Source organism: Mangifera indica, chromosome 11, assembly GCF_011075055.1.
Source record: "Mangifera indica cultivar Alphonso chromosome 11, CATAS_Mindica_2.1, whole genome shotgun sequence".
Classification (NCBI taxonomy): Eukaryota; Viridiplantae; Streptophyta; class Magnoliopsida; order Sapindales; family Anacardiaceae; genus Mangifera; species Mangifera indica.
The window spans coordinates 4,527,192-4,550,009 of record NC_058147.1 but is presented as its reverse complement, the minus strand read 5'-3'; the positions used below and the strand labels follow the sequence as shown (position 1 = coordinate 4,550,009).

The 22,818-nt window shown below is 34.2% G+C and overlaps 3 protein-coding genes and 1 long non-coding RNA gene across 6 annotated transcripts; 2 read left to right on the top strand and 2 right to left on the bottom strand.

Annotated features, from left to right (window-relative positions):
* Positions 1-275: 275 nt before the first annotated feature.
* LOC123229448 lies at positions 276-3,588 on the top strand. Its single transcript, XR_006504879.1, has 2 exons — positions 276-487; positions 715-3,588. It is a non-coding gene; the product is annotated as an uncharacterized LOC123229448 (long non-coding RNA).
* On the bottom strand, positions 3,488-6,936 carry LOC123229447 (transport inhibitor response 1-like protein). Its single transcript, XM_044655258.1, has 3 exons — positions 6,021-6,936; positions 5,183-5,672; positions 3,488-5,104 (listed from the first exon to the last, which is right to left on the bottom strand). The coding sequence occupies exons 1-3, from the start codon at positions 6,671-6,673 to the stop codon at positions 4,337-4,339; spliced, it is 1,911 nt and encodes a 636-aa protein (XP_044511193.1). The 5' UTR covers positions 6,674-6,936; the 3' UTR covers positions 3,488-4,336.
* A 2,687-nt stretch (positions 6,937-9,623) lies between these two features.
* Positions 9,624-15,055, top strand: LOC123229936 (GEM-like protein 1). Its single transcript, XM_044655990.1, has 4 exons — positions 9,624-9,988; positions 10,073-10,174; positions 12,574-12,845; positions 14,644-15,055. Exons 1-4 carry the CDS (start codon positions 9,745-9,747, stop codon positions 14,818-14,820), a joined length of 795 nt encoding a protein of 264 aa, XP_044511925.1. The 5' UTR covers positions 9,624-9,744; the 3' UTR covers positions 14,821-15,055.
* Positions 15,056-16,061: 1,006 nt separating this feature from the next.
* On the bottom strand, positions 16,062-19,009 carry LOC123229085 (zinc-finger homeodomain protein 2-like). Of its 3 annotated transcripts, XM_044654665.1 has the most exons (3): positions 18,036-18,956; positions 17,495-17,572; positions 16,062-16,291 (listed from the first exon to the last, which is right to left on the bottom strand). In XM_044654665.1, exons 1-2 carry the CDS (start codon positions 18,733-18,735, stop codon positions 17,559-17,561), a joined length of 714 nt encoding a protein of 237 aa, XP_044510600.1. In that variant the 5' UTR covers positions 18,736-18,956; the 3' UTR covers positions 16,062-16,291; positions 17,495-17,558. The 3 variants fall into 3 exon arrangements, with proteins under 3 accessions (XP_044510600.1, XP_044510598.1, XP_044510599.1); XM_044654663.1 differs by lacking the exons at positions 16,062-16,291; positions 17,495-17,572 and having other exon boundaries at positions 17,808-18,784; positions 18,909-19,009; XM_044654664.1 differs by lacking the exons at positions 16,062-16,291; positions 17,495-17,572 and having other exon boundaries at positions 17,808-18,784; positions 18,923-18,988.
* Between the last annotated feature and the right edge of the window lie 3,809 nt (positions 19,010-22,818).

Here is a 22,818-nt window from a genome sequence, read left to right as displayed (position 1 = left end):
CATAAATGCGTTGACCAGAAGCTCTATTGGTAAGTCCATTCAAACACATACTATCTTTTTTCTGTGGGCTTGCAATCAGTTGACACAATGAGTTTTCTCTGATGGGAAGTCACTTTACTAGTGGATCTCATGTTGTAACATTCCAATTTCATGATGGCACCCAGTTTTTTTCCCTAATATCTATAAATGGATGCCTTTGTCATAATTTATGGTTTTCTGAAATCACAAAAATCGGTGTGTATCATATATATATATATATATATATATATAGAAAAAAGAGAAAAAGTTAGATTTTCTGTTCAAGTGAGTTGAAGTCATATGGACTAGTGTGTATCTTTCTTTTCAGATTTTTGTGGTTTACCTTAGTGGATGGATGTTGATGTCTGTAGTTGAATGGGAGTATTTTATTGTAATGTCGATTCTGGCCGAACTGGGTTCCACCATTAAAGAAAATCAAGAATTCCTTTTCAAGCTTCTTTTGACCAACGTAAGCTAAATTCTGACATTGCTTTTTTTTTTTTTTTTGTTTGAAAGGCCAATTAGTGCAAAGTGACCACACCACACCACTTTCTTTTCCATTCTCAATGAGTGGAATATCAATATCTCAGTAGAGTTTTTGGAGATTTTGATAGTCAGATTATCGAAAAATCTTTTATTACTTTAAATATTTCTATAGTGAGTCAAAGAGTCTCATTGAAGTCACTGTTTGAATAGCCCATGAACAACCACCTGAGGGAGGTCCTGCCAATTTGCAAAACAGGTGGCCGTTGCCGAGCAAGTTGATGAATTTTCTTCAATCAAAGGTTAGTATTCCCTAAGATTGTGCTTGTTTTTATTCAATATAGCTGTCCCCACTGATATTATTGTTGAACAATTTAGCTGACAACTATTGTTAGACCAAGAAATTAAAAAAAATTGAAAAGAAAAGAAAAGAAACCACAAGAATCTTCTACATTATCAATTCTTTTAATCATATAATAATTTGGCTGTGAAATCATCACGAGGGTACCAACTAAAACCGACAGAGTCATCAGAAAATATTATATTTCTATTGTAAATCCACCCATATTTACATAGTTATAGTTCCAATTAGTTTAGATAAAAGGTTGAGGGAAAACAAAACTGGTTAGTTGGGATAATTGGGATGAGATGTGCCCGGTAGCCTGTATCATCATTGAGGAATGCACAAATGCAAATCTTGACTACCCTTTAGAATGTAGAAAACAACATTGAAAGTGTGGTTTGGATGTACCTTGAAGGCCACATGATGTTGTCCCTCAACCAACATGTGGATATGGCGAAAGACCCAGGAACCACCTCCTATACTTCACATGGAAACGGCACGCACACTCCCTATAGAGAGCTAGTAATTGACTCTTATTGTTAGACTTTTTAATGAGCTTAAAATCAGCATAATTTCAAATAATGACTTTAATCCGAGGATATATGGGGAAGACCCTGTAAAAAGATGTTTAGGATTTAGGAGACGAGATTTCAAATGAAAAAAAAAAGCGAATATAAGAAACAGTGAAGATGTTCCTCTTTCCTAACTGAGTTTGTGAATTGTGGTGGTCCCATGTGAATTTTAGTTCAGATTCTTTAAAATGCCTTGCAATTAAGTGGTATCAGATTGACATAATTGAATTAGTGTCAATTTGTATTGAATAAGTCCTTTTTAAGAGGGGTGTGCTTCATCTGATCTGCTTCAAAGGGGACCTGTTTTACCTTCAGACTGACTAAGGACTGACAATATCCTCTTAACTTTTCTCAAAGATCAATCAGATCAGAACCCAAATTCCTCTTTTAACAAATTCACCAGCTTTTCTATCGTGGTTTTGGTACAAGTTTCCTTTTGTCTGCACGTTATGAATTCTGCAAATTTCCAAATAAAACATGAAAGAAGTTCACTTCAATTGCAAGAACCATGATCAATCCTGCAAACAGTGCTGAGGAAAGAGTGCAATTTATAATAATAAGTAGAAAATATGGAGAGAGAGAGAGAGAGAGGATAGTTAAGTGAATGAGGTGGTGCTTAGTTCAGCCATGAATGTGCTTAACAGAAAAAACCCATTAATTATCTCTCCTTTGTTTGGCCTAACTTCACCCACTGCCACTGAAATCAACTGGAACAGTTAAATCTGCCATTGCGAATGTACCCCCACACTCTGTTTAGTCTTTTCTTGTACATTTACTTGGCTTTATTCGCCATTTCTTTCTTTCTTTAACAACAACTATGTTATAATTAAATTCATGATTATAATAAGAGAAAAATGATAATCAAAACCACCTCCCATACCGTACACATGGCCCACATATTCATTCATCTCTTCTGTGGTGGGACCTCACCTCACCCCTAAACTTTGAATGGAGACATTTTTTTAGTTTTATTTTATTTTTCTACTAAGTGTTGAGGAACAGTATTATACTGATGCATGTGATGTGATAACTATACTCAATCAATCAGGACCGTCCAATTAAATGAAAGTATATCAAGTGATGGTTCGACATGATATGTGCTGTAACTAAACCACCCCAGTGGGTAGGATAGCTCCATCAAAAGGCCCAATTTCATCTATTTAAGGGCTAAGACTTCTCACTCTTGGTTCTTCGCAAACGTCATTATCAACTTGTTTCTTTCTTTCACTTTTTTTGTTTATTTGGGACAAGGATGGATGGATGCTAGCTCAAAAAGGGGGGAAAAAATGGCAGAGGCAAAGGTGAGATGGTCAGTCAGCTGCAACAGTAATTTACTAGTTACAGCGTAAGTAAAATGGATAAGTTTATGATCCTAGTACTGAAAACTTGATAGTAGTTATAAATGTAATGTTGTTGCCAAGATTTGCCACCCAGATGAAACTAACACAGTGACAGACAGAGAGAAGAGGGCGGTGGGCATCTGCCTGCTTGTTAAGTTGAGTGGGTAGAAAAACACAAACACATGAATAAACAATTGGGTCTGGGCCATCTGGTGGGCACGGAATGAATAGACAAGAAAGAAAATCCAAGCTTTGCTTCCCATCACTTAATCAATTGCACAGTCAGATGGCACTTTGATGTAAGTTTGCTTTTACCATCCTATTACTGCCACAAAGAATACCAACAAACAAGGCGGATAGATTTCACTTCCATCCAAATTATAAGAGAGAGAAATTGGTGGACTTGGCCACTCTATAACGCAAACAAAGGGGGTGTGACAAATCAGCAAGTCACTGGACCCACCTCATCTACAGAAATATCCATGATATAAGGTTGCTATTAGTTTAAAGAAGGCAACTTCAACTAAAATCCTAGGTAAGCCCTTCGCTTCCATGAACTTCAATGACCTAGCTCAATTTTATTAGATGATCAACACCATCCATCCCTTGAGAACTGGGATTCTCTTCTCATGGAAAGAACCCACACAGAAAGATAATTAATGAGCCTCACTGTCAATTTATCAATCCATAGAGAGAAAGAGAAGCCGAAGACACAGCTCTAGTACACAATATGGTCCTTGAATATGCATATTTCACATTTCCTTATTTCCCATTTCACAAAGCTAACAACAACAATAATAAAATCAGAAGTCAGGTGCTACAACACATCTAAGAAAAAAACATGAAAAAACAGAACGAGAGAGTGAGAGAGTGAGAGAGAGATGTATCAGTCTTGGGCATTTAGTTTTCACCAGCTACACCTTATCTAACCACAATTTAATCAAAATAACAGACTAAAATCATTCCAGAGTCACTGCTTGCTTTGGCTTCTGATTCTCTACTGCTGGTGTCAGAAGAATGATTTTATCAACTTTGCCATTCCACATCACCGATACCTCGAGATCCATATCTATTTCTTCTTCATCAAAGAAGAAATAACTTGTTCAGGTGAAAACATAGATATACAGTCACTTCTTGATGTTGATCCACAACCCCCTCCCCTCTCAAGCAACCTTCTTTATGATAAAATGAATATGAAAACAAAAAGCAACATAAAATTTAGAAGAGTACAAGTACAAGAATATGACACGGTCCAATACCTTAACAAAAACATCCACCTTGTGCATTAGCCCCGTCCTCTAAGTTCATTAAATGAACAGAGCAAAGAAGAAATGCAGTCCTTCATGTTGCTTCTGCCTTGATTGCCACCCCAACAGTCCACACTGAGAACAGAAGTTCTTTACTTGACTTTATTTGACAAGTATGCAGGATCTTCTTTGCAGGGCTATATAAAAGGCACCCGCTGCATCAATTTTTCCCACAAAAATAACTTGAATAATAGCACATCAAGAACAGCTGACACAACTTTCGCCCTCCACTGCAAATGCCTAAAATATCATATACCCAGTTCTAGCGCATCATCAATCAGCCCTTAAGATATTAACAAATTCTGGTGCATCATGCCTAGGTCCTTCAAGTGATCGATACATGTATAGTGTCTCAACATAATCATCTATGACCTCCTCACTTTCAATCCTAAACACTTCTACAACCATGCGGGGTATTGCACGAGCAATCTCCTGGCAACCTTGGCGGGTTAATCTGCAAGAAGACATCCAAAGGAATCTCATGTTGTAATAGTGGTGCAATCCTGATTGTAGAGCAGCATCCCCAAATGGGCTATCTCTAATCTCAAGCTTCTGTAATCTGGGGCAACCTTCAAGCAAATATTTCAGACCTGTATCACTGTCTCCAGCAAAGGCAACAGATAAGGTGCGAACCAATTTACCATATTTTCCAATGTAACCAAAAGCTCTATCAGTTAATAAACCAGAAACAGCAAGGCGAGTGAGCTTCTTGCAGTTCATGACAATGGCTCCAAATCCTTCATCCATCGGTTCTCCTGTCACATGGTCAGGCCTGAGGCGCCCCATTATGCATAGCCGAAATACCTCAAGGTCTGGACAGTTCTTAGACATTGCTATGACAGCAGCATTTGTCATCCGCTGACAAAAATATAGAATAGATCGTAGTTTCTTACAACCCTCAGAAATTGCTTGAAGACCCACTTCAGAAACCGGTCCCTCAAAATCCTCCTGAGGATTGACAGGGAAAACTCGAAGCTCACGAAGTTCCTTGCATGTTGCAGCCACAGCCTGGAGTCCTTCATCACATATTGAATCAAGCACCTGCAAAATGAAAAGGCTAAATAAACTTCAAAGCCCAACTTTGCCCACAATGTCAATAACCAACACCACACAGGATACCCAAAGAATTTGAAGTTTGTAGCAGTTGCTTATGATTGGTTTGAGCTGTTCAGAAGTGATATTGGCATAGCTGAAATTCAGGGAGGTTAGATTAGCACAAACTGGATAAATTGCAGGCAAGTAGTCTGGTACAATTTCCCTGAACCCAGAGAGGCAAACTAAGGATTTGCAAGCAGCAAAAGCAGACACATAGTCCAGATCTGGATCACCCTCCAATGAGCTGAATGAGCCTGTCCCAAGATGTGTAAGCTGTGGGGCTTTAATCATCAGACGATATAACTGCCCAATTGAAACATTACGGTTCAACCTGAGTTTCTTCAGTGAAGGGGACCTGGCTACCAGCTTCTCTAACGCGTCAAAATTTATTGCACAGTCAACACAATCAAAAATCAGCGATTCCAGACATGTTTCGCCCTCTGGAAAAAAAGATATCCAGTCCACTTCATCGTCTGTGACTTCCGTTTCAATCAGGTCAAGCACTCTCAGTTTTCTGAAACATAAACATCAATCAAACATATATAAGCTTACCACATCTTTCACACACAAATTCATATATATCACTTGATAAATCTCATTTTCCAGTTTCTAAGCAAAGCCAAAAGAAGTTAATTTAGATGCACATACTTTGTTCTGACTATCATTATAAAAATCACAAAAGCAGCAAGAAACACAGACCCTGCTCAACTAGTAACAGATCTAAACATAAGAAATCGTATCAAACAAAAAGCCCATTAAGTTTTCCAACTCTTCACCACCATTCACATAACTAATCATCATAACAGATCTAATCAAAAACACTAAAACTGAAGGATATTAGAACTAAAAAACAATAAAATACCTGCACTTGCTGGCAATAAAAGCGAGGCCATTGGTACCAAACCCTTCACAACAAACAAGCACCAACTCCTTAAACCCCAAAAATGACTCGGCAAGCAGCTGCAGATCCTCATCCGTAACGGACATGCGCTTCAGGCAAACCTTTTCCAACCAAGGGTAAGCCCTAGCCGTCACCGAAACCCACGGCGTGAAGTGGGCCCCCCAGTCAGGCGGCATCAGATTAAAGTCTGCAAACCTCGGCTTCCCTTTCAACACCAAGGCCCGAACCCTTCTGAACCTCCCGGTAGCCCGATACGGAGACACCGCGTAGCAATTCCCAATAAACAGCTCGGATCGGGTCATAGCCTCCGCACGGCACCATGACTTGCACACCAATGACGCCGCGTTTCGGTCACGCCGAGAAGTCAGGAAGTGAAGCACGTTTTCGAGAACGTTCTCGAGAACTTGGTCCGGATATGGTGACTGGTACTCAGTGATGGGTATGGGTACGGGAATGGATGATGAAGATGAAGATGAAGATGATGTGGAGGATCCAAAGCCGGAAATATCCCCGGAACAATTACGGGTTTTGTTAATGGAGGCGCAACGGAGATCCAATGGTGGAGATCGATCGTCGTCTTCGGACATTTGTTGTGGGGTAAGATCGTGATGCATAAGATGGGTAGTAAACAAAAGGGGATTTCGAATAGAATAATTATTGATATAGATGAAAAGAGAAAGTGATAGAGTGAAGTGAGTGAAGAAGACTAATAGAAAAATTCTTGAAAAGGAAGAGAAGAAGAAGGAGAAGGAGAACAATGGGATTCTTTGTATTTCTCTCTCTTTCAACTTCGTCTGCTGCTGTTGCTGCTACTACTGCACTATCCAATGCCTCTCCACCCTTCTCCTCCATTATTTGGGGTTTTCTTTTACAAGCTTTTGTCTTCTTATTTTTCCTTTTATTTTATCTGCATTGGAAATAAAAACTACAATATTGAAACCCCCTCTTTTCTTTTCTTATTTTCATTCCTCTCCCCAATTCTTCTTCTATTTATTCATTTCTCCCTTCCATTCCCATATATTCAGTACTACCGGGCTACCGCAATAGAGGGTACTTTTCATAAATTGATAAAAATGTAATGCTTATGCATAAAAATTTGAAATTATGGTTTTAAATTTACTTCACAAACAGTAGACGCTTAAATAGACAAAAACTTAAGGGTCATTTAGTGATAAACCATTTCTATTTTTATCGTATTTTAAATAACATGTAGAGCTTCATTTCTACGCTTTTGAAAGGAAGGTAAAAGACACGGTCCAATAAAAAAGGAGTAAACAGTTTCATTACAGAATCTTCCGGGGGGGGGGGGGGGTGGGAGCACTTTTGCCGAAACCTGAGAAAAGCCTATAGGTCTAACACAAAAGCACAGTGATTAGATTTTATTTTTATACACGCGTTGGAGATTAGCGTGAGGAAGAGTTTACCGCATGATATTTGTGGCTCCCTTCTTTTTTCTCTTGTTGTGTAGCGGAGAAAAATAAAAATAAAAAACAAAGATAATGCTAAGAACTCAGTAAAAAAATAATGAAATTTAAGTTAGCTAAGGTTAGCAATATCATTTGTCCTTCATTTATACATGTCAAGTACATGTTACTTTAATCTTCCCCTTTCTGTTTTCTAAATTTCACTGCAAATCATCATAAAGATTTTTTTATTATTTACTTGTTTCCCCTATTTGTCCTTCACTTGTCAAGGTGACTAATATTTCAATTATTTATTGTACTATAAAGTTCATAAATACAATTAAATTAGACTATTTATGGGACCATCCTGGAAATTGTTTAGTTGGGCTTTGGTTCAAGACAGTTGATACCCTAATTTTTGTTATTAATATTATTTTATTTAATTATTACATAATAAAAAATTATAAAATATCAAAAATGATATGGGAGAAAATATGAGTATTATTATTATTTATTAATTTTTTTATAAAAAATCTTTAATTTTAATTAATATAATAAATTATAATATAAATATTTTAAAATATTTAAATAAAATAATATTTTTTTATTTTTTTATTATTGTCAATAAAAAATTATTATTATTTATATTAATTAAATTTTATCAAATATAATAACAATTTATATTTAATAATTTTTAAAATAATATATTTTTATAATAATATTTTATTTTTATGATAAAAAATCGTCAAAACAACAAAAAAACTTTTTGGGGTTGTTTAGTTTCAAAGATTTAAAGATTATCTTAGTAATCTATCTTTTATTACTTACATTATCTTTGTTTGGTTTGTCTTTGATAAAAATTACGATAATCTTTTATTACCAATACTGACATAATAAATAATATAAGTGATAATTTAATCATCATTTTCATTTTAGGTATTAAAATATTATCAAGATAATATTAATTTTATTATAATTATATTATTATTTATTAATTTTTTAAATTATATATCTTTAAAATAATTTTCTTATTTTAATAATAATATCCAAACCAAACATTTCCTTAATTTATAGCATGTTACTTATTATTGAGATCTTCGTATCTACCAATTAGTATAAAAAAAAAAAAGGGGAAAATTTGAGGATGATTAAAAATTGACCTCGTGAAATATGGAACAATTAGATAAAAGTTTGATAGATGAAACGGCGACGTTGAAGGGCTACGTTTGGGTTGTGTCTGTACAAACAATCTGAACAAAAATACAAACGCATTTCTAAGCAATAATTAATTAAGACAAAAACGTAACAGCAATCTTTTTTCGGCCATTATGATAACAAAACACATACATTGAATTTCTTACACGATTAATCACATCACACGCCGCCATTTTTAACTTTGTTGTCTTCCAATTCCAAATGTGAATTTCGAACGAAGAAATGGTGTTCCAAATAGGAACAAAGAGCTTTCTCTTTATTGTGGTCGGATTTCCACTAAGCTGCTCCTGCTCGCTTGAATTTACACAGGAATTTGGCAAAAGGCAAAGCAAAGCATTGCTTTTCGGAATAGCCTTTTTAGCTATACACAACCAGACAGTTGAATGACAGAATATTACTGTTTATCCGCTGAAAATGGGGAAATTTTTGGACGAGGTGAAACTTCCATGTCTTACTCTAACTGTTGCCGATATTTTATTATATATAATACTTATTTTATTATATGATATAATCTATTATGAGATATATCAAATTAATATAATATAATAGATATATTATATAATATGATATGTGATATATTATTGATACAGATGGATATATTTATTTAAAAAAATAATAATATAATAAGTATTCATATGAAAAATTTTAAATTTTTATGAATATTTGTGATAATTAAAAAATAATATATTAATTAAAATTTATTATTATTTTATTATTTAAAAATTATATCACATAATATAATATTTAATATATAATATAAAAAATTAGATTTAATACATTATTTTACTATGTTTATTCAACGTAATTTCGCAAAATCGAAATGAAAAAGTAAGAAATTGTTCAATTGTATTTATGATTTGGGCCGTTAAAGGCCCAACCCAATCAAGACACCCAAGGCCCACATAAATTACAAATTTCAAAACGAGTTAACATTAAATTCTAGAAACGCCCTTCAGTGGTGCACGTCAGCACTGGATCTAGATCACTAATTTTTCTGATTCGCCAAAAACAAACAGGAGCAGGGGCCTTCGAAGGTGGATAGAGGCAAGAAAGAAAAGGAGTTCAGAATGAATGAGCATAAAGGCGATCAAAGTACAGCTCCCTCATCACACTCGAACAACCAACAGCTCCACTCCTCGGATTATGCTCCGTACCCTACACTTGATCCTAACGACGTCGCTCCACCTCCACAGAATTGGACGAACGTTTCTGCGGGCCCGGCACCTATCAATGGGTCTGCCGCCACCACTATGCCGCCGGAGTCTAATCCATACGTGTCTGCTTCTCCGGTTCCTCAGTCCTCTACCAAGAGTGAGTACCGTCAGTAATTAATTGTTGTCTACCGTAACTTTTTAGATTGATGGTTTATGAGCTTACTATTTTACTAAATTGTAGATACGATGGATTCGGTGAAGAAATCCTTAGGAAAATTCGGGAAGAAGGCTGTGGAAGCCACGAAGAAGGCTGAGGATCTTGCTGGGAATATGTGGCAACACTGTAAGTCTTCCCCTTAGACCTGACCACGGTTCATAAACCGGTAGTTTCGGTTTAAATCCGTCGGTTCAAAATTCAAAAAAATAAAGACCTTGAACTGAAATTGTAATAAGACGGCTTATAACCGATTCGAAACCAATGGTTTCAGTTCATGACCCGGTTTGAAACCGACGGTTTCGGTTTGAAACCGATATTGAATTGTCAATTCTAATACATAGACTTGGCCATGGGCCGGTTTGGGCCGTGAATCGAACCGAAATTAGTCCGGATAAAACCGGAACCGAAATTAGATTTTAGCGGTTTGGTTTCGGTTTACCTAATTTTGAACCATAAAATCGTCGTTTCATATCCGGTTTATGAACAGGCGGTTTATTATGCTGAATCAGAAATTTTAAATTTTTTTGAATTTTTTAAAATTTATTAAAGGAACCACCGGTACGGTCTCCTACACATTTGAAACGGTATTTTGCAAAAATTCTTAATCTCATTTTCACCCCCTATTTTTTTAAATTAAAAAAAAAAATTTCTATATATATACTTATTCAAATTTTAATCTCTCAACTCTCTCATTCAATCATTCAAACTCTCATTCTCATTCTTTCAATTTTTAATACTCTCTCAATCTTTCAATCAAATTCTTTCAAATCTAATTAAAATTTTTATTTATTTTTTATTAATTCCAATTTTTATTTCTATTATACAATTCATAATTAATTATAGAATTTATTTTTATAATTAATTTTATTTATTATTTTTTATTATCTCTCATAATTAATCATATAATTAATTTTATTTATTATCAAAAAATGATAAGTAGTGAAAATTTTTCTGGTAATAGGAGATTTGGTTTACGTAGACTTTGATTATTCTAAACCTCAATAAAATACGTAGGAAGTTTAATTGAAAAATTAAGTCCAAACCTTTCTTTTAATTTTTAATTATTGTAATTAATAATTTAAAAATTAAATCAAGATCATGTATTAGAATTGACGGTTCAATATCGGTTTCGAAACGAAACCGTTGGTTCTGAACCGGGGTCATGAACCAGAGCTGTCGGTTCTAAACCGGTTATAAACCGTCCTATTACGATTTTAGTTCAGGGTCTTTATTTTTTCGAACCGTGAACCGGCCGAAACTAGCGGTTCATTAACCGTGGCAGGTCTATTAATACATTATCTTGATTTAATTTGTAAATTATTAATTACAATAATTGAAAATTAAAATAAAGACTTGAACTTAATTTTTCAATTAAACTTCCTACGTATCTTCTTGGGATTTAGAAGAATCAAAACTTACGTAGACCAAATCTCCTATTACTATAAGAATTTTCACTACTTGACCATTTTTTGATAATAAATAAAATTAATTATATAAATAAATTATATGATTAATTATAAAAAATAATAAATAAATTTAATTATGGAAATAAATTCTATAATTAATTATGAATTGTATAATAGAAATTGGAATTAATAAAAAATAAAGAAAAGATTTAATTAGATTTGAGAGAATTTGATTGAAAGATTGAGAGAGTATTAAAAATTAAAATAATGAGAATGAGAGTTTGAATGATTGAGTGAGAGAGTTGAGAGATTAAAATTTGAATGAGTATATATATAGGAAAATTTAAAAAAAAAAAAAAATACAGGGTGAAAATGAGATTAAAAACTTTTGCAGGGGACCGTTGTCCCCTGCACTTGCAGTGAACCGACGGTTCCCTGCGCAGGGAATCGTTGGTTCCTTTAATAAGTTTTAAAAATTCAAAAAAAAATTAAAATTTTCGGTTCAGCATAGTAAACCGTCAGTTTACATGTCGGTTCAAAATTAGGTAAACTGTTAAAATCTAGTTTCGGTTCTGGTTCAGTCTGATTCCTATTTCGGTTTTATCCGGTCCGGTTCACGGGCCAAACCGGCCCGTGGCCAGGTCTACTTCCCCTAATTGTTAATTTTAAGTGTTATTTCTTTGATGCTTATCAGTGTGAACTTTTTTTCTAAATCCATTTTTACAGAATTCGAATTCCATTTTTTGGTCCTCTATTAGAGTAAGGTGCATTTAGTTTAAGAAATTGTCTTCACACTTGTGTTTAAAGAAACGTGTTCAAATCAAGTGTTTTGATCAGGTTTCCGGCCTTGACTGTTAAGGCTTTGATAGTTGACACTGCATTATATTAACTAAACTTAAATCATGAATGTAGTTTAGTTGTTCATATATCTTTAATATCTGTTTTAATTGCAATAAAAGTTGAATTTTCGTTTGTACATGTAGCACACTCTGTGGACTCAATGATGGTGACTTTTTAAATTTGACACTGGCCAGCTAATTTCATATTTGCCAATCATTGACCAGTTAGTATGTAATACATGAAATTACCATCTTGAAAAAATGTGTCTGTTTGCATCAGTGAAAACAGGTCCAAGTTTGGCTGACGCTGCCATAGGAAGAATTGCACAGGGAACAAAAATTCTTGCAGAAGGTGGATACGAGAAGATTTTTAGACAAAATTTTGAAACTGTTCCTGAGGAACAACTTCTAAAGACGTATGCATGCTACCTATCAACTTCTGCTGGTCCAGTGATGGGAGTTTTATATTTGTCCAATGCAAAGCTTGCATTTTGTAGTGACAATCCTTTGTCTTATAAAGTTGGTGAGCAGACACAATGGAGCTATTATAAGGTATGCAAGCTAGTACCTGACTTTTGGCTGTTAATACTTGCTCATTTGTTTTACTGGGCTGGGCTGGTACCCTTCTGTGTATAGAGTAATGCTTGGACATACAATTCTTTTTAGCCTTCTTCTCATGGTTAAATATAGATTTTACTCTGAACTTGGCATGATGATTAAATCACACAGTATGAATTTCCATGCACTAATGCTCCGATAATTGTTTTCTTTATTTTCTTTTAAATGTATGCGCACTAATGTTCTATTTGAAATAATATCAAATTGAACTATCAATTTGATGAATCTTAATTTCTGTTTGATGTCAGATCTTTTACATGGACAGAATACTTTTAACGCCTAAATATCGTGTCATAGTTTTTAACTGCTGGGTTGTTAGTTTCAATTTGTGTAACATACTTAAAACTGTGGAAGAAGAGGCCATTTGTGCTTAATCACATTGTTACAAAGCTATAACAGTGATGCATTCTGCCTTAGATCCACAAAGTTATTTATATTATTTCTCCATTAATTTATAAAATATTATGCTCATTTGCTCTCAATGTGTTTCTACGAAATTCAACGAACTTATTCTCTTGATTATGGGAATATCTAATCTTTGTGTTTGGCTATTAATTGATTAAATTAGAGTCCATTTGGTACCACTTATTCTAGTAAAACTCCTTGAAGTAGATTTTATATAAATAGAATGTAAAAATAATATATGTTTAGCCATTGGCTTTTTCTTAAATTTTCATAGGAGTTGGTCTTGGATAGATTTTATACATACAGATAAAGAGAGTGATTCTTTGATAAGAACGTCTTTACTTAAATTTGATCAGTGTCAAGTGCCAAGAAGAAACACCTTGGAAACTTGCTTCTTATGCTCTTCCTGCTTAAAATGTGTCACAACGTACTTATTCGTTGAACTTATACTTCCATTCATCCCTATTAAAATGTCATTTAGTTAGGATTTCCTCAGTAGTCTTATGGTTGCATAATATGTTTTTGATTGTTTATTCACCCATACTACCTTAGTTTAGTCAATTAAGTGATACTTAACTTCAACTTTGTGATGATTAAGGGAAGATCAAGGTCATTACATATTGCTAGGGCTAGACTCGAACCGAGCCCGTTCGAGCTCGGTTCGAACGAGCTTAAAATGAACCAGCCCTATACAAGCTCGGTCGAGCTCGAGCTACTCGTCAAATTTTTCAATTAAAAATTTTGATACAAAACAACGTCATTTTGACCAATATGTATTAAAACGACGTCGTTTTAATAACGAAAAACAAGCCGAACCGAGTTCGAGTTTGACTTTCACGAGCTCGAGCTTGAGCTCAGTTATATGTAAACCGAGCCGAGCTCGAGCTCGGCTCGGCTCGAATCCAGCCCTACTGCAAGCTCGGCTCGGCTCGGCTCAAATCCAACCCTACATAGTGCAGTGTTCTTTTTCACAATGACATAAATAATCAAATACGAACTTCAGTGAAGTTTGTATACTTAAGAGTCTGTAAAATGAGCCAGTGTAATATTTACTTAAGATGTTGAATTGTCGTGCCATTATTGGAACTAGGTTGCCTGAGATCATTTTAGTAAATATAAAAACTTTCTGCAATATATGCACTGCACTAGCATGTAATTAACTTTTTCTGTCATTATTTCTTACACTCATGGACGATCATCTGCTTAATTAATAACTTTAGTATGAGTCATGTTTTAGGATATCTTTTTAGATGTTGATGATTATTCTTTTTGGTTAATTTTCATAACATATGACCCTTTTTTTAATCTCTCCTCTATGTATACATAGGTAGTTCTTCCCATAGATCAGTTGAGGGCAGTCAATCCCTCAACAAGCAAAACTAAACCAGGAGAGAAGTACATCACGATTATCTCTAATGACAACCACGAGTTTTGGTTCTTGGGTTTTGTGAACTACGACAGTGCTGTGAAAAATCTTCAGGCAACATTGCAGCATCGTGGCTAATGACTTGCTGAGGGCAAAAGTTTTCACCATGTTATACATGGTATATCATGTGATTAATGTAGATAAAACACATATTTATTCAGACTCCAGTAAGACTTGCAGTGTGTGTTGCCTTTGTTTGTGGAGTCAAGTTGATAGATGCTGCGTTTTGAAATTCATTCATTGTAAACATGTACCTCTGTAATGTCTTTGGATTTGGTGAAACACAGTTGTGCTAATGTATTCTTCGGTAACAGCTGAGTGACTTGAAGTGTTTGCAGTGTAATAGCATTATGTTTCAGATTAAAAAGAGAAGGGAGAAAAGTGTACTGTTTTTTTTGTAACGAAAAAATCTTATTTAAATCCGATTGATTCTTGGAGATTGAATCAATCATATTAATTGGGTGAACTTTTACTATTATTGTGCCCAAAAAGATGCTTGATAAGTCAGGCTTGTATCGAAATTATCTTAACCTTAAATGAGGCTATGAATTGCTTCTTAAGTTATTGTAAAGCAATCTTCGAGATGGGCTTGGTGTTTGACGCTTATCTGTCCAAGTGCACTGTATAGAAACTGGAGACAGGCACCGAGAGTTAGATCTTTTTACAAGAGCTTAAATGAAAAAAAAAAGCAAACGACTGAGCTGAGGTCCTACAATTTTTGTTTTGTTTAAAGTTGGTGAGAGATCTAATACAGTCCATTCCCACGGGGGTGTACAACTTTAGACGGAGCCCCACTTGACAGACCATCTGATCTGTGGTGCCCAAATTTGAAGTGGTCTGAGTAAGAGTCCAACTCCAACAAAAATATCTAGTAATCTCGATTATCATGTAGGGTCCGATCTATTTGCCCACATTCAAACTGACCAATAAAAGGGAACCGTACATTTCCATTATGCAGATTATGTCAGAATGACTCAGAATTCACAGCCTGGGCCATACCTTTCAGTTTTTAAACTTAAAAAAAAAAAGTAATTTCATTATGTCAATTTTTTTGAATTCATTTCATTGTAGAATAATTTTTTTTGGCACACCAAATAAATGAAATTATAGATTTAATAACCAACCCACAACTAATGGGTTAGATAAATCAAGATTTTGATATATACTATCAGCAGATTTTGCTCTTTCTGTACAGCTGAGCCATTTTTTGTAATTAAAAAAATATTTTAAATAGTAATCTCATTGGGTTAGTTTATTATTTAGAGGTTAAATCAATAATATTAAATAAGTAAAATTATAAATTTAAAGAGAATTTGAAATTTCGCTCCAATGTTTGGAATCTTTATTTCTTACTAATCAACCGACCCTGGGCAACTGTGTCATTTGCTTTGATAATCAAATGCCCTAACATTACTAATTTTGAATCTTCATAAACAGGGTGGTCAGGTTCTGGTATTGTCATCATAATGAATCTTTTACCTTAAAAGAAGAGAGAGTTACGGTCATCCACTTGAGGAGTCAGTCCCACGGGCTCCATTGAAACAAACCTCTGATATAACAACCTCAAAACGAATTGAAGTTAGTGTATCTCCTTTCATTAAACTCTGTATCTAAACAAACAACAGTGCTTAACTCTCAAAATACCCCCTTTACGTTACTTCCAATAAGGGCTTTACCTATATTGTCCCAAAACCACCCATCATTTGTTGAAGTCTTCTCTTATGTCTTGTTTCTTCACAGATTACTGACCACTCTACCCATTATGTTTAAAAAAAATAACACGTCAACTAAAATAATTCCCTTGCTATACCAATCCCAATCCTTCTCTTTTTAACACTCTTAATTACCATTATCAAATATGTTTTCAATGAATGAAAAAAATATGTGGCTAACTACATAACTTATATGTGATAAGTGTTAAAGATTAAAGAGTTTTACGTCAAATAAAAATAAAATAAGTATGAAAGATTAGACCTTAACATAAACTTAGTTTTGTGTAATATGAGTTTCAATCTCTATATTTATAAGTTTAATATATTTCTACGATGAAGAGGTTGTATAAGTTAAAAAAGAACAAATTTAGATAACCTAATCGAAAATTATTTTCCAAGAAAAAAAAAAACTTGTTTCATATGATTGTTGGGTCAATAAAATAATATTTTGGATATATTTGGTAGATTATGTAACAAGTATATAATTGGATATATAGATTTATCATTATATAATTGGATAAAGACGCCCGTTATGGATGCTATATATCTCTACCCATGTAACATTGTCTGAAAATAGTGGTGGAGAGAGCCTACATCTTTCCTAAAGGGAGACAGAATAACGTGAATGAGACCGAGCTTGATAATGAGACTCATTTTTCCGACAGCTTCAAGACGCCACCTACGCTGTTATTCTATTACAACTTTCCCCGACATTAACATGTTCAGTTTTTCTCCCACACCTCTTTTCCTATCTATCATTTTCAATAAGTAACTACTCTTTTCATGTCAATTTAATTATTATTTTTTTATATAAAATGTCTACCCAGAAACTAGTTTTTTTAATTTATACATATTTCTTTAAGAGAGAAAATTACATTAAAAAGGCTCTGATCTGATGCATGAATATCTGAAGCAAAATTTCTAAAACGGTGTGCTGGTTGGTTTTGTTTTTTCTGGTAGGACGGTGAGGTAGGAGATGACACATAAAGTAGAAGATAAAAGGAAGCAATTAATGGAGGAGGAAGAATGAGTGTGAATACCATAATGGAGTCCATTCTTCAACTCATCTCACCACCTCTTTCTTGATTATTCAGGTTGAACTCTCTAGAATTTAGAATCTGAAACAGAATTAGTTAAAAGACATTAATATGACAGAGAAACAAGAGAAGGAGCCATGGAGGAGAGAAGGAGAATATGACAAATGTGGATAGATGGTCACTCAAGATTTCAACTTTCACTGCTAACTCTTTCCATCTTTCTTCTTTCATCACCAACACATCAACATTTTCTTGCAGATTTAATGTCAAAATCTTTACTACATGGAGAATTAGATTAAGTTTTTCAAACCAAAAATAGGAAAAAAGAAAGCTACGATTTCAGCAATGGCTGCCATTATCAGCAAAGCAACAATGTTGTAATGATCCATTCGAGTAGAAACTAAAACTAAATAAGTAAAAACCAAATCGAAAGAAGAAACAAGGTAAGAACCTAATCATATTTTTATACTAAATTATAACAATGCAATTTTCTTCATCCCCATAAATAGTAGTTCTTCTCCGTCTAGAAATTAGGGTTTCTTACCAAGAGTATGCTTGTTGTTATGCATCCAAACCTTAAGCACATGCCTTCTCACTCCAGTCTCAGCGCAGAATTGTTCCACAGAAGCCTCATCTTGCTTTTGAATTCGCCAACCGATCCGCTCTGCAAACCCTAGCATCTTTTCCTTCTGCTCGGGTGTAAACTTTGTTCTAGATCTCTTTTTCAATCCACCACTTACACCGCCACTACTACTTGGATTTGAGGCATCTTCATCCTCCCGACTGTAACCACCACCGCCACCTCCACCTGAGGCTGACGGTAGGGCTAAAGGTCTAGGCTCCGTTAGAGGGAAATATCCAGTGGGAGGTGGAGGCGCACGATAGTAGGGGGAGAATTGGGGACTGTAATATAAGACTCCAGTATTATTACCGTCAGCTTCTTTTCGGTGGAAATTTCTGTGGCAGTTACACGCGGCGCATTTTAAAGCGTCAATAGTGCCATCCTCGCCAGCTGCCATGAACTCACCACAACCATCCACCGCGTGGCCACCGATGTTCACCGCCTGGTTCTTTTGACACTCTCGATATCTGATTGACCTTCCAGTTTTTCTGTCAGTTGATGCACCTTCTCCGCTTGCAGTGGGACCCGTTTTGGGACAAACTGAGTTGCTTAGTGAGTCATAAGCCGGTGGAACCGGCATGCCCATTTCTTCTTCTTGCTCTTCGTGCTCCTCAAATTCCATATTATTCTTAGTTTTATCTAGCTTAAGGACTTGTGTTGATCAAGAAGATCTACATCGCCGACAGATCAGCAGCAGTCATGAGAAAGGAAAAAAAATGAAAAAAAAAAAAAAAAACAAGTGAACATGTAAAATTAGGTCAGAAGATAAGAATTGGAGGAGAGTGTGGGTCTTACTCCATAGTCCATACCGTTTTCCGTTCTTATGCTTTGTATCTTTGTGAAAGTTTATTTACATCTTATAAATAAACTTTCACAAAAATACAAAGCACAAGAAAGTTGATTTACATCACAACCCAAGTGTAAGAAAAAAAAAAATTAAATGAGAATTTAAGCTTATGTTAAGAGTGTTACGGCCTTCTCTTTTGGTTTTTACGTGGAGTGGAGAGTTAGCGTGTCAAAAGTGAGATGGACATGGAAATAATATATCTTCATAGTATAACATAAAAGATTACGCAGATAATTTGTCATTTGATTAAATAATTTTAAATTAAAAATAAAATAATATCTAATTATATAATGATATATCTTTTATATATTGATTTTATGTATTTAAAGTGTATATATGTCATCTTGCTCAATTAATTTTTATGTAGCAAATACAAGTGTATGATTAGATGTTAGAATATACATTAAACCCATAAATATGAAAATTAATATTCATATTATATAAAATCAATTAGCTCACACTTTTATTAGATGTGGGACTTTTACTTTTAGTCTCTACCACTCATTTTACTCACCCTCCCTCAAATGCAACCACCGTAAAGTGTTGTTTGTTATTTAACTGAGTTTGTTTAAACTGTGTTCTGATACTATATCAGAAGTACATTAGACCTATAAGTATGAAAATCAAAATTATATTACAAAAAATTAATTAATTTGTATGAAGATCTAATTTACCATACTTATATACTACTCATTTTTATTATTTATGCTAGATGTGAAATTTTTTAGACTTCGACATTAGGATAAGCAGATAAGATGGCTGTTGATCTCGAATTCATGAGAGATGAAGATGTTGCTTCAACGTATGGGAGCACAATCGGACGATAGAGGGGGAATTTCAACTAAACTAGTAGTACGTACGACCTTAGGAACATAGTCATATAATATCTGGTTCATAAAATACATAAACCAGATGGGGTGTGCAGGTCCTCTGAGCTTCAGTGAAGACTGTAATTTGCTTGAATAATATTATTATAAAATTAAAGAGGAAAGGGTATTATTAGAATTGCATTGGTGGATTTGTGGAAGAAGGAACGTCAAGCCTAGGAACTTGAAGAGAAGAGAAGAGAAGAAAAGGGAAGAGTAGACCAAAAATTAAATTGAATTTAAAAAAGCGGGTTGAGGAAGAAGCAGTAAAATTAACGTTATTTGGCAGAGGGACTTGATGTGATCCATAAGGGTTGCAGCCCCACGGCCCCCCACCCAAAAGCCAATGTGGGTTGTATTGTGTGTATTACGGTCACTCTCATGTCAGCTGGCGGGGAACAAACCAAACCACTTCCCCGTTCAACTCGCGGCGATTCAATCTTATTTTAATACATAAATAAACAAACAAACTACGTGTTATTCCGTTCCGTTCTTTTTAATTACGGAAGTCAGAGTCGTTTTGGGGAGAGAAAGAGAGAGAGGGCACAATGACAGTGACTAGACGATGAAAAGGAGAGCGTAGGTCTGGAATAGAGTGCTTTGACCCTTTTATTTCCACGTCCATTCTTTCTGCCAGCTTTTTTAATTTTAATTTTTAATTTCAATTTCTCTTCTCCTAATAAGCAATGGCGGGCTACTCCTTTTCGAGCATCTCCCGCCTTAGAATGTGATGGGCCCCAAACCCAGTCACCTCCCTCCTTAACAAATGGATTAAGACAAATCCATGCTCTAATCATTTGATAGATAATTAATCACCTTATTTGCCTCCACATGTTGCTTTGAGAGAAAGCCAAGCCAGTTTAACTTTAAGTTCAAGATTATGGAAATATAAAAACCAAGCCCAAAAACATATAGTTTCGATTGTGCCAAATCCTATAATGTAAACACAGTAAACTTCATCAATTCAAGTTCCAATGATTGCAATCCGACCACTGATTTCAATTTATGGAAAACTGACATAGCAACTTTCTACATCTTTGACTTTGAATTAAGGATTACAAAGCAGGCCAAAAGACTTCTTTTCCACCCAAAGTTTATTACAAACCCCATTAGATTCATTAAGTATTAAAAATTTAAACTCTCACCCATAGACAATTAAAAATAATAAATAAAGTTAATTTTAAAGGTAAAATATTTTTTTAACTAATGATATATTAAAAATAATAAAATATTATCTATTTCTTCTTTTAGTTTAGAAAACTAATAATTTTAACTCCATAATTAAATTTTAAAATATTATATTTTCCTTCCAAATGATTGTTTTGTCTTCGTCTCAAAAAAACAATGAAAAAGTGACAAAAAGCGAGAAAAGTCAGTTGAAGATGATGTCAGAAAAGGAACAAACCTTAGGAAAAAAATATAACATTTCAAAATTTAATCCTGAGTGAAATTATTAGTTTTCTAAGCTAAGGGAGAAAATGAATAATGTTTTATTATTTTTACTATATCACTAGTTAAATGACAATTTTACATCTGAAGTTAACCTATTATATTAATTTTAACTATCAATAAGTAAGAGTTTAAGTTTTCAATATATAATAGATATGGTACTGGTTTGGTTTGCAACAAACCTTTGGTGGGAATAAGTCTTTTGGCCATACAAAATATAGCAAATCTTGGCGGATCTCAATCACTTTATAGACAATATCTGGTTTTGAGATGAGATAAAGCTGTGTAGGCTTAGATGAGTCACTTTCATGCGGTGGAGGTAGCTATTTTTCTCTTCTCAATAATATTGAGTAGTTGGACCGTAGTAGGCCGGAGCGTAGGTGGACCGTGTCTGTACAAAAAATAAAAGGAAAATGTCAGGGTTCAATCACAATCCAATGAGTTTGAGGCCCATAATCGTATTGAATTTGTTAACAAACGGAGTGCAGTTCAGCCACCAACGACCACCGGACCACTAAGTGGTTGATGAGTCCAACCCAATACCCTACCTTAAAAACAAATAAAGCTGATTACTTGCCTCCGCCAGACCAAGTTTCAGTGTTGAAGCAAACGTGAAGCTTTGATCATGAACCTAATAGTAACAGCAGGGCAGCGCTATCTTAAGGAGTTATTTGAGTTAATCTGCCTTTTCAAAATTAAATTAATTAATTCAAATAGATAAACCGAATTTAGTTATCAAATCGTTATTTTGGGGTTTATAATTAATTATATTAAATAAATTAAATTTAATTTAATAATCGATCATATAATTATTATTGTATTAAATAAATTAAAATTTTAATTTTAAAATATTATTAAAGATTTACCCTATTTTGTGTTTAGAATATCATTACTTTGCCACTCATTAGCAATACCTTTTCTTCATTAATTTAAATTACGGACTGAGATTCTGACCCTAATTGAAGCATGGGTTGGGTGTTAAGCAGGCTTAGAAAGTCTACCTCTGACACTTGTTCAGGATACAATATCAGCGTATTGGTGAGTCTAATAAATGATGCTATAAATGCATGTCTAACATTTCAGAGAAAATTAACGAAAGACAAGACTCCTTCTCTTGACATTTAAACTTCCATCCACAGTCCACGTGACTAAACTGCCCCGCTACAATGGTTATGGTTATGGATGTTAACAGAATGTATTTTATTTAGTTATAAATGGCAGAAAGAATGACTGTCTGTTTTCTCACTCAAACTAACATTTTCCCATCTTTAAATCAAAATAAAAAAATAGAAACATAATATATTTCCTTCACCAATTTAGAAACTTACCACTGAATCCCTTGCCTTCAAATGTTTAAATAATGCTATTAAGTGTTACCCCTATCAAATTGCATTTGGATATTCTCAACCGCATTCAAACGATACAATATGGGTATATTTTATTTGAATAATATTTTATTATTAAAATTTAAAAATTATAGATTAAATATAAAATTATTAAATATAAATAATTATTTGATTCAATTTAAAATAATAAAAAAATA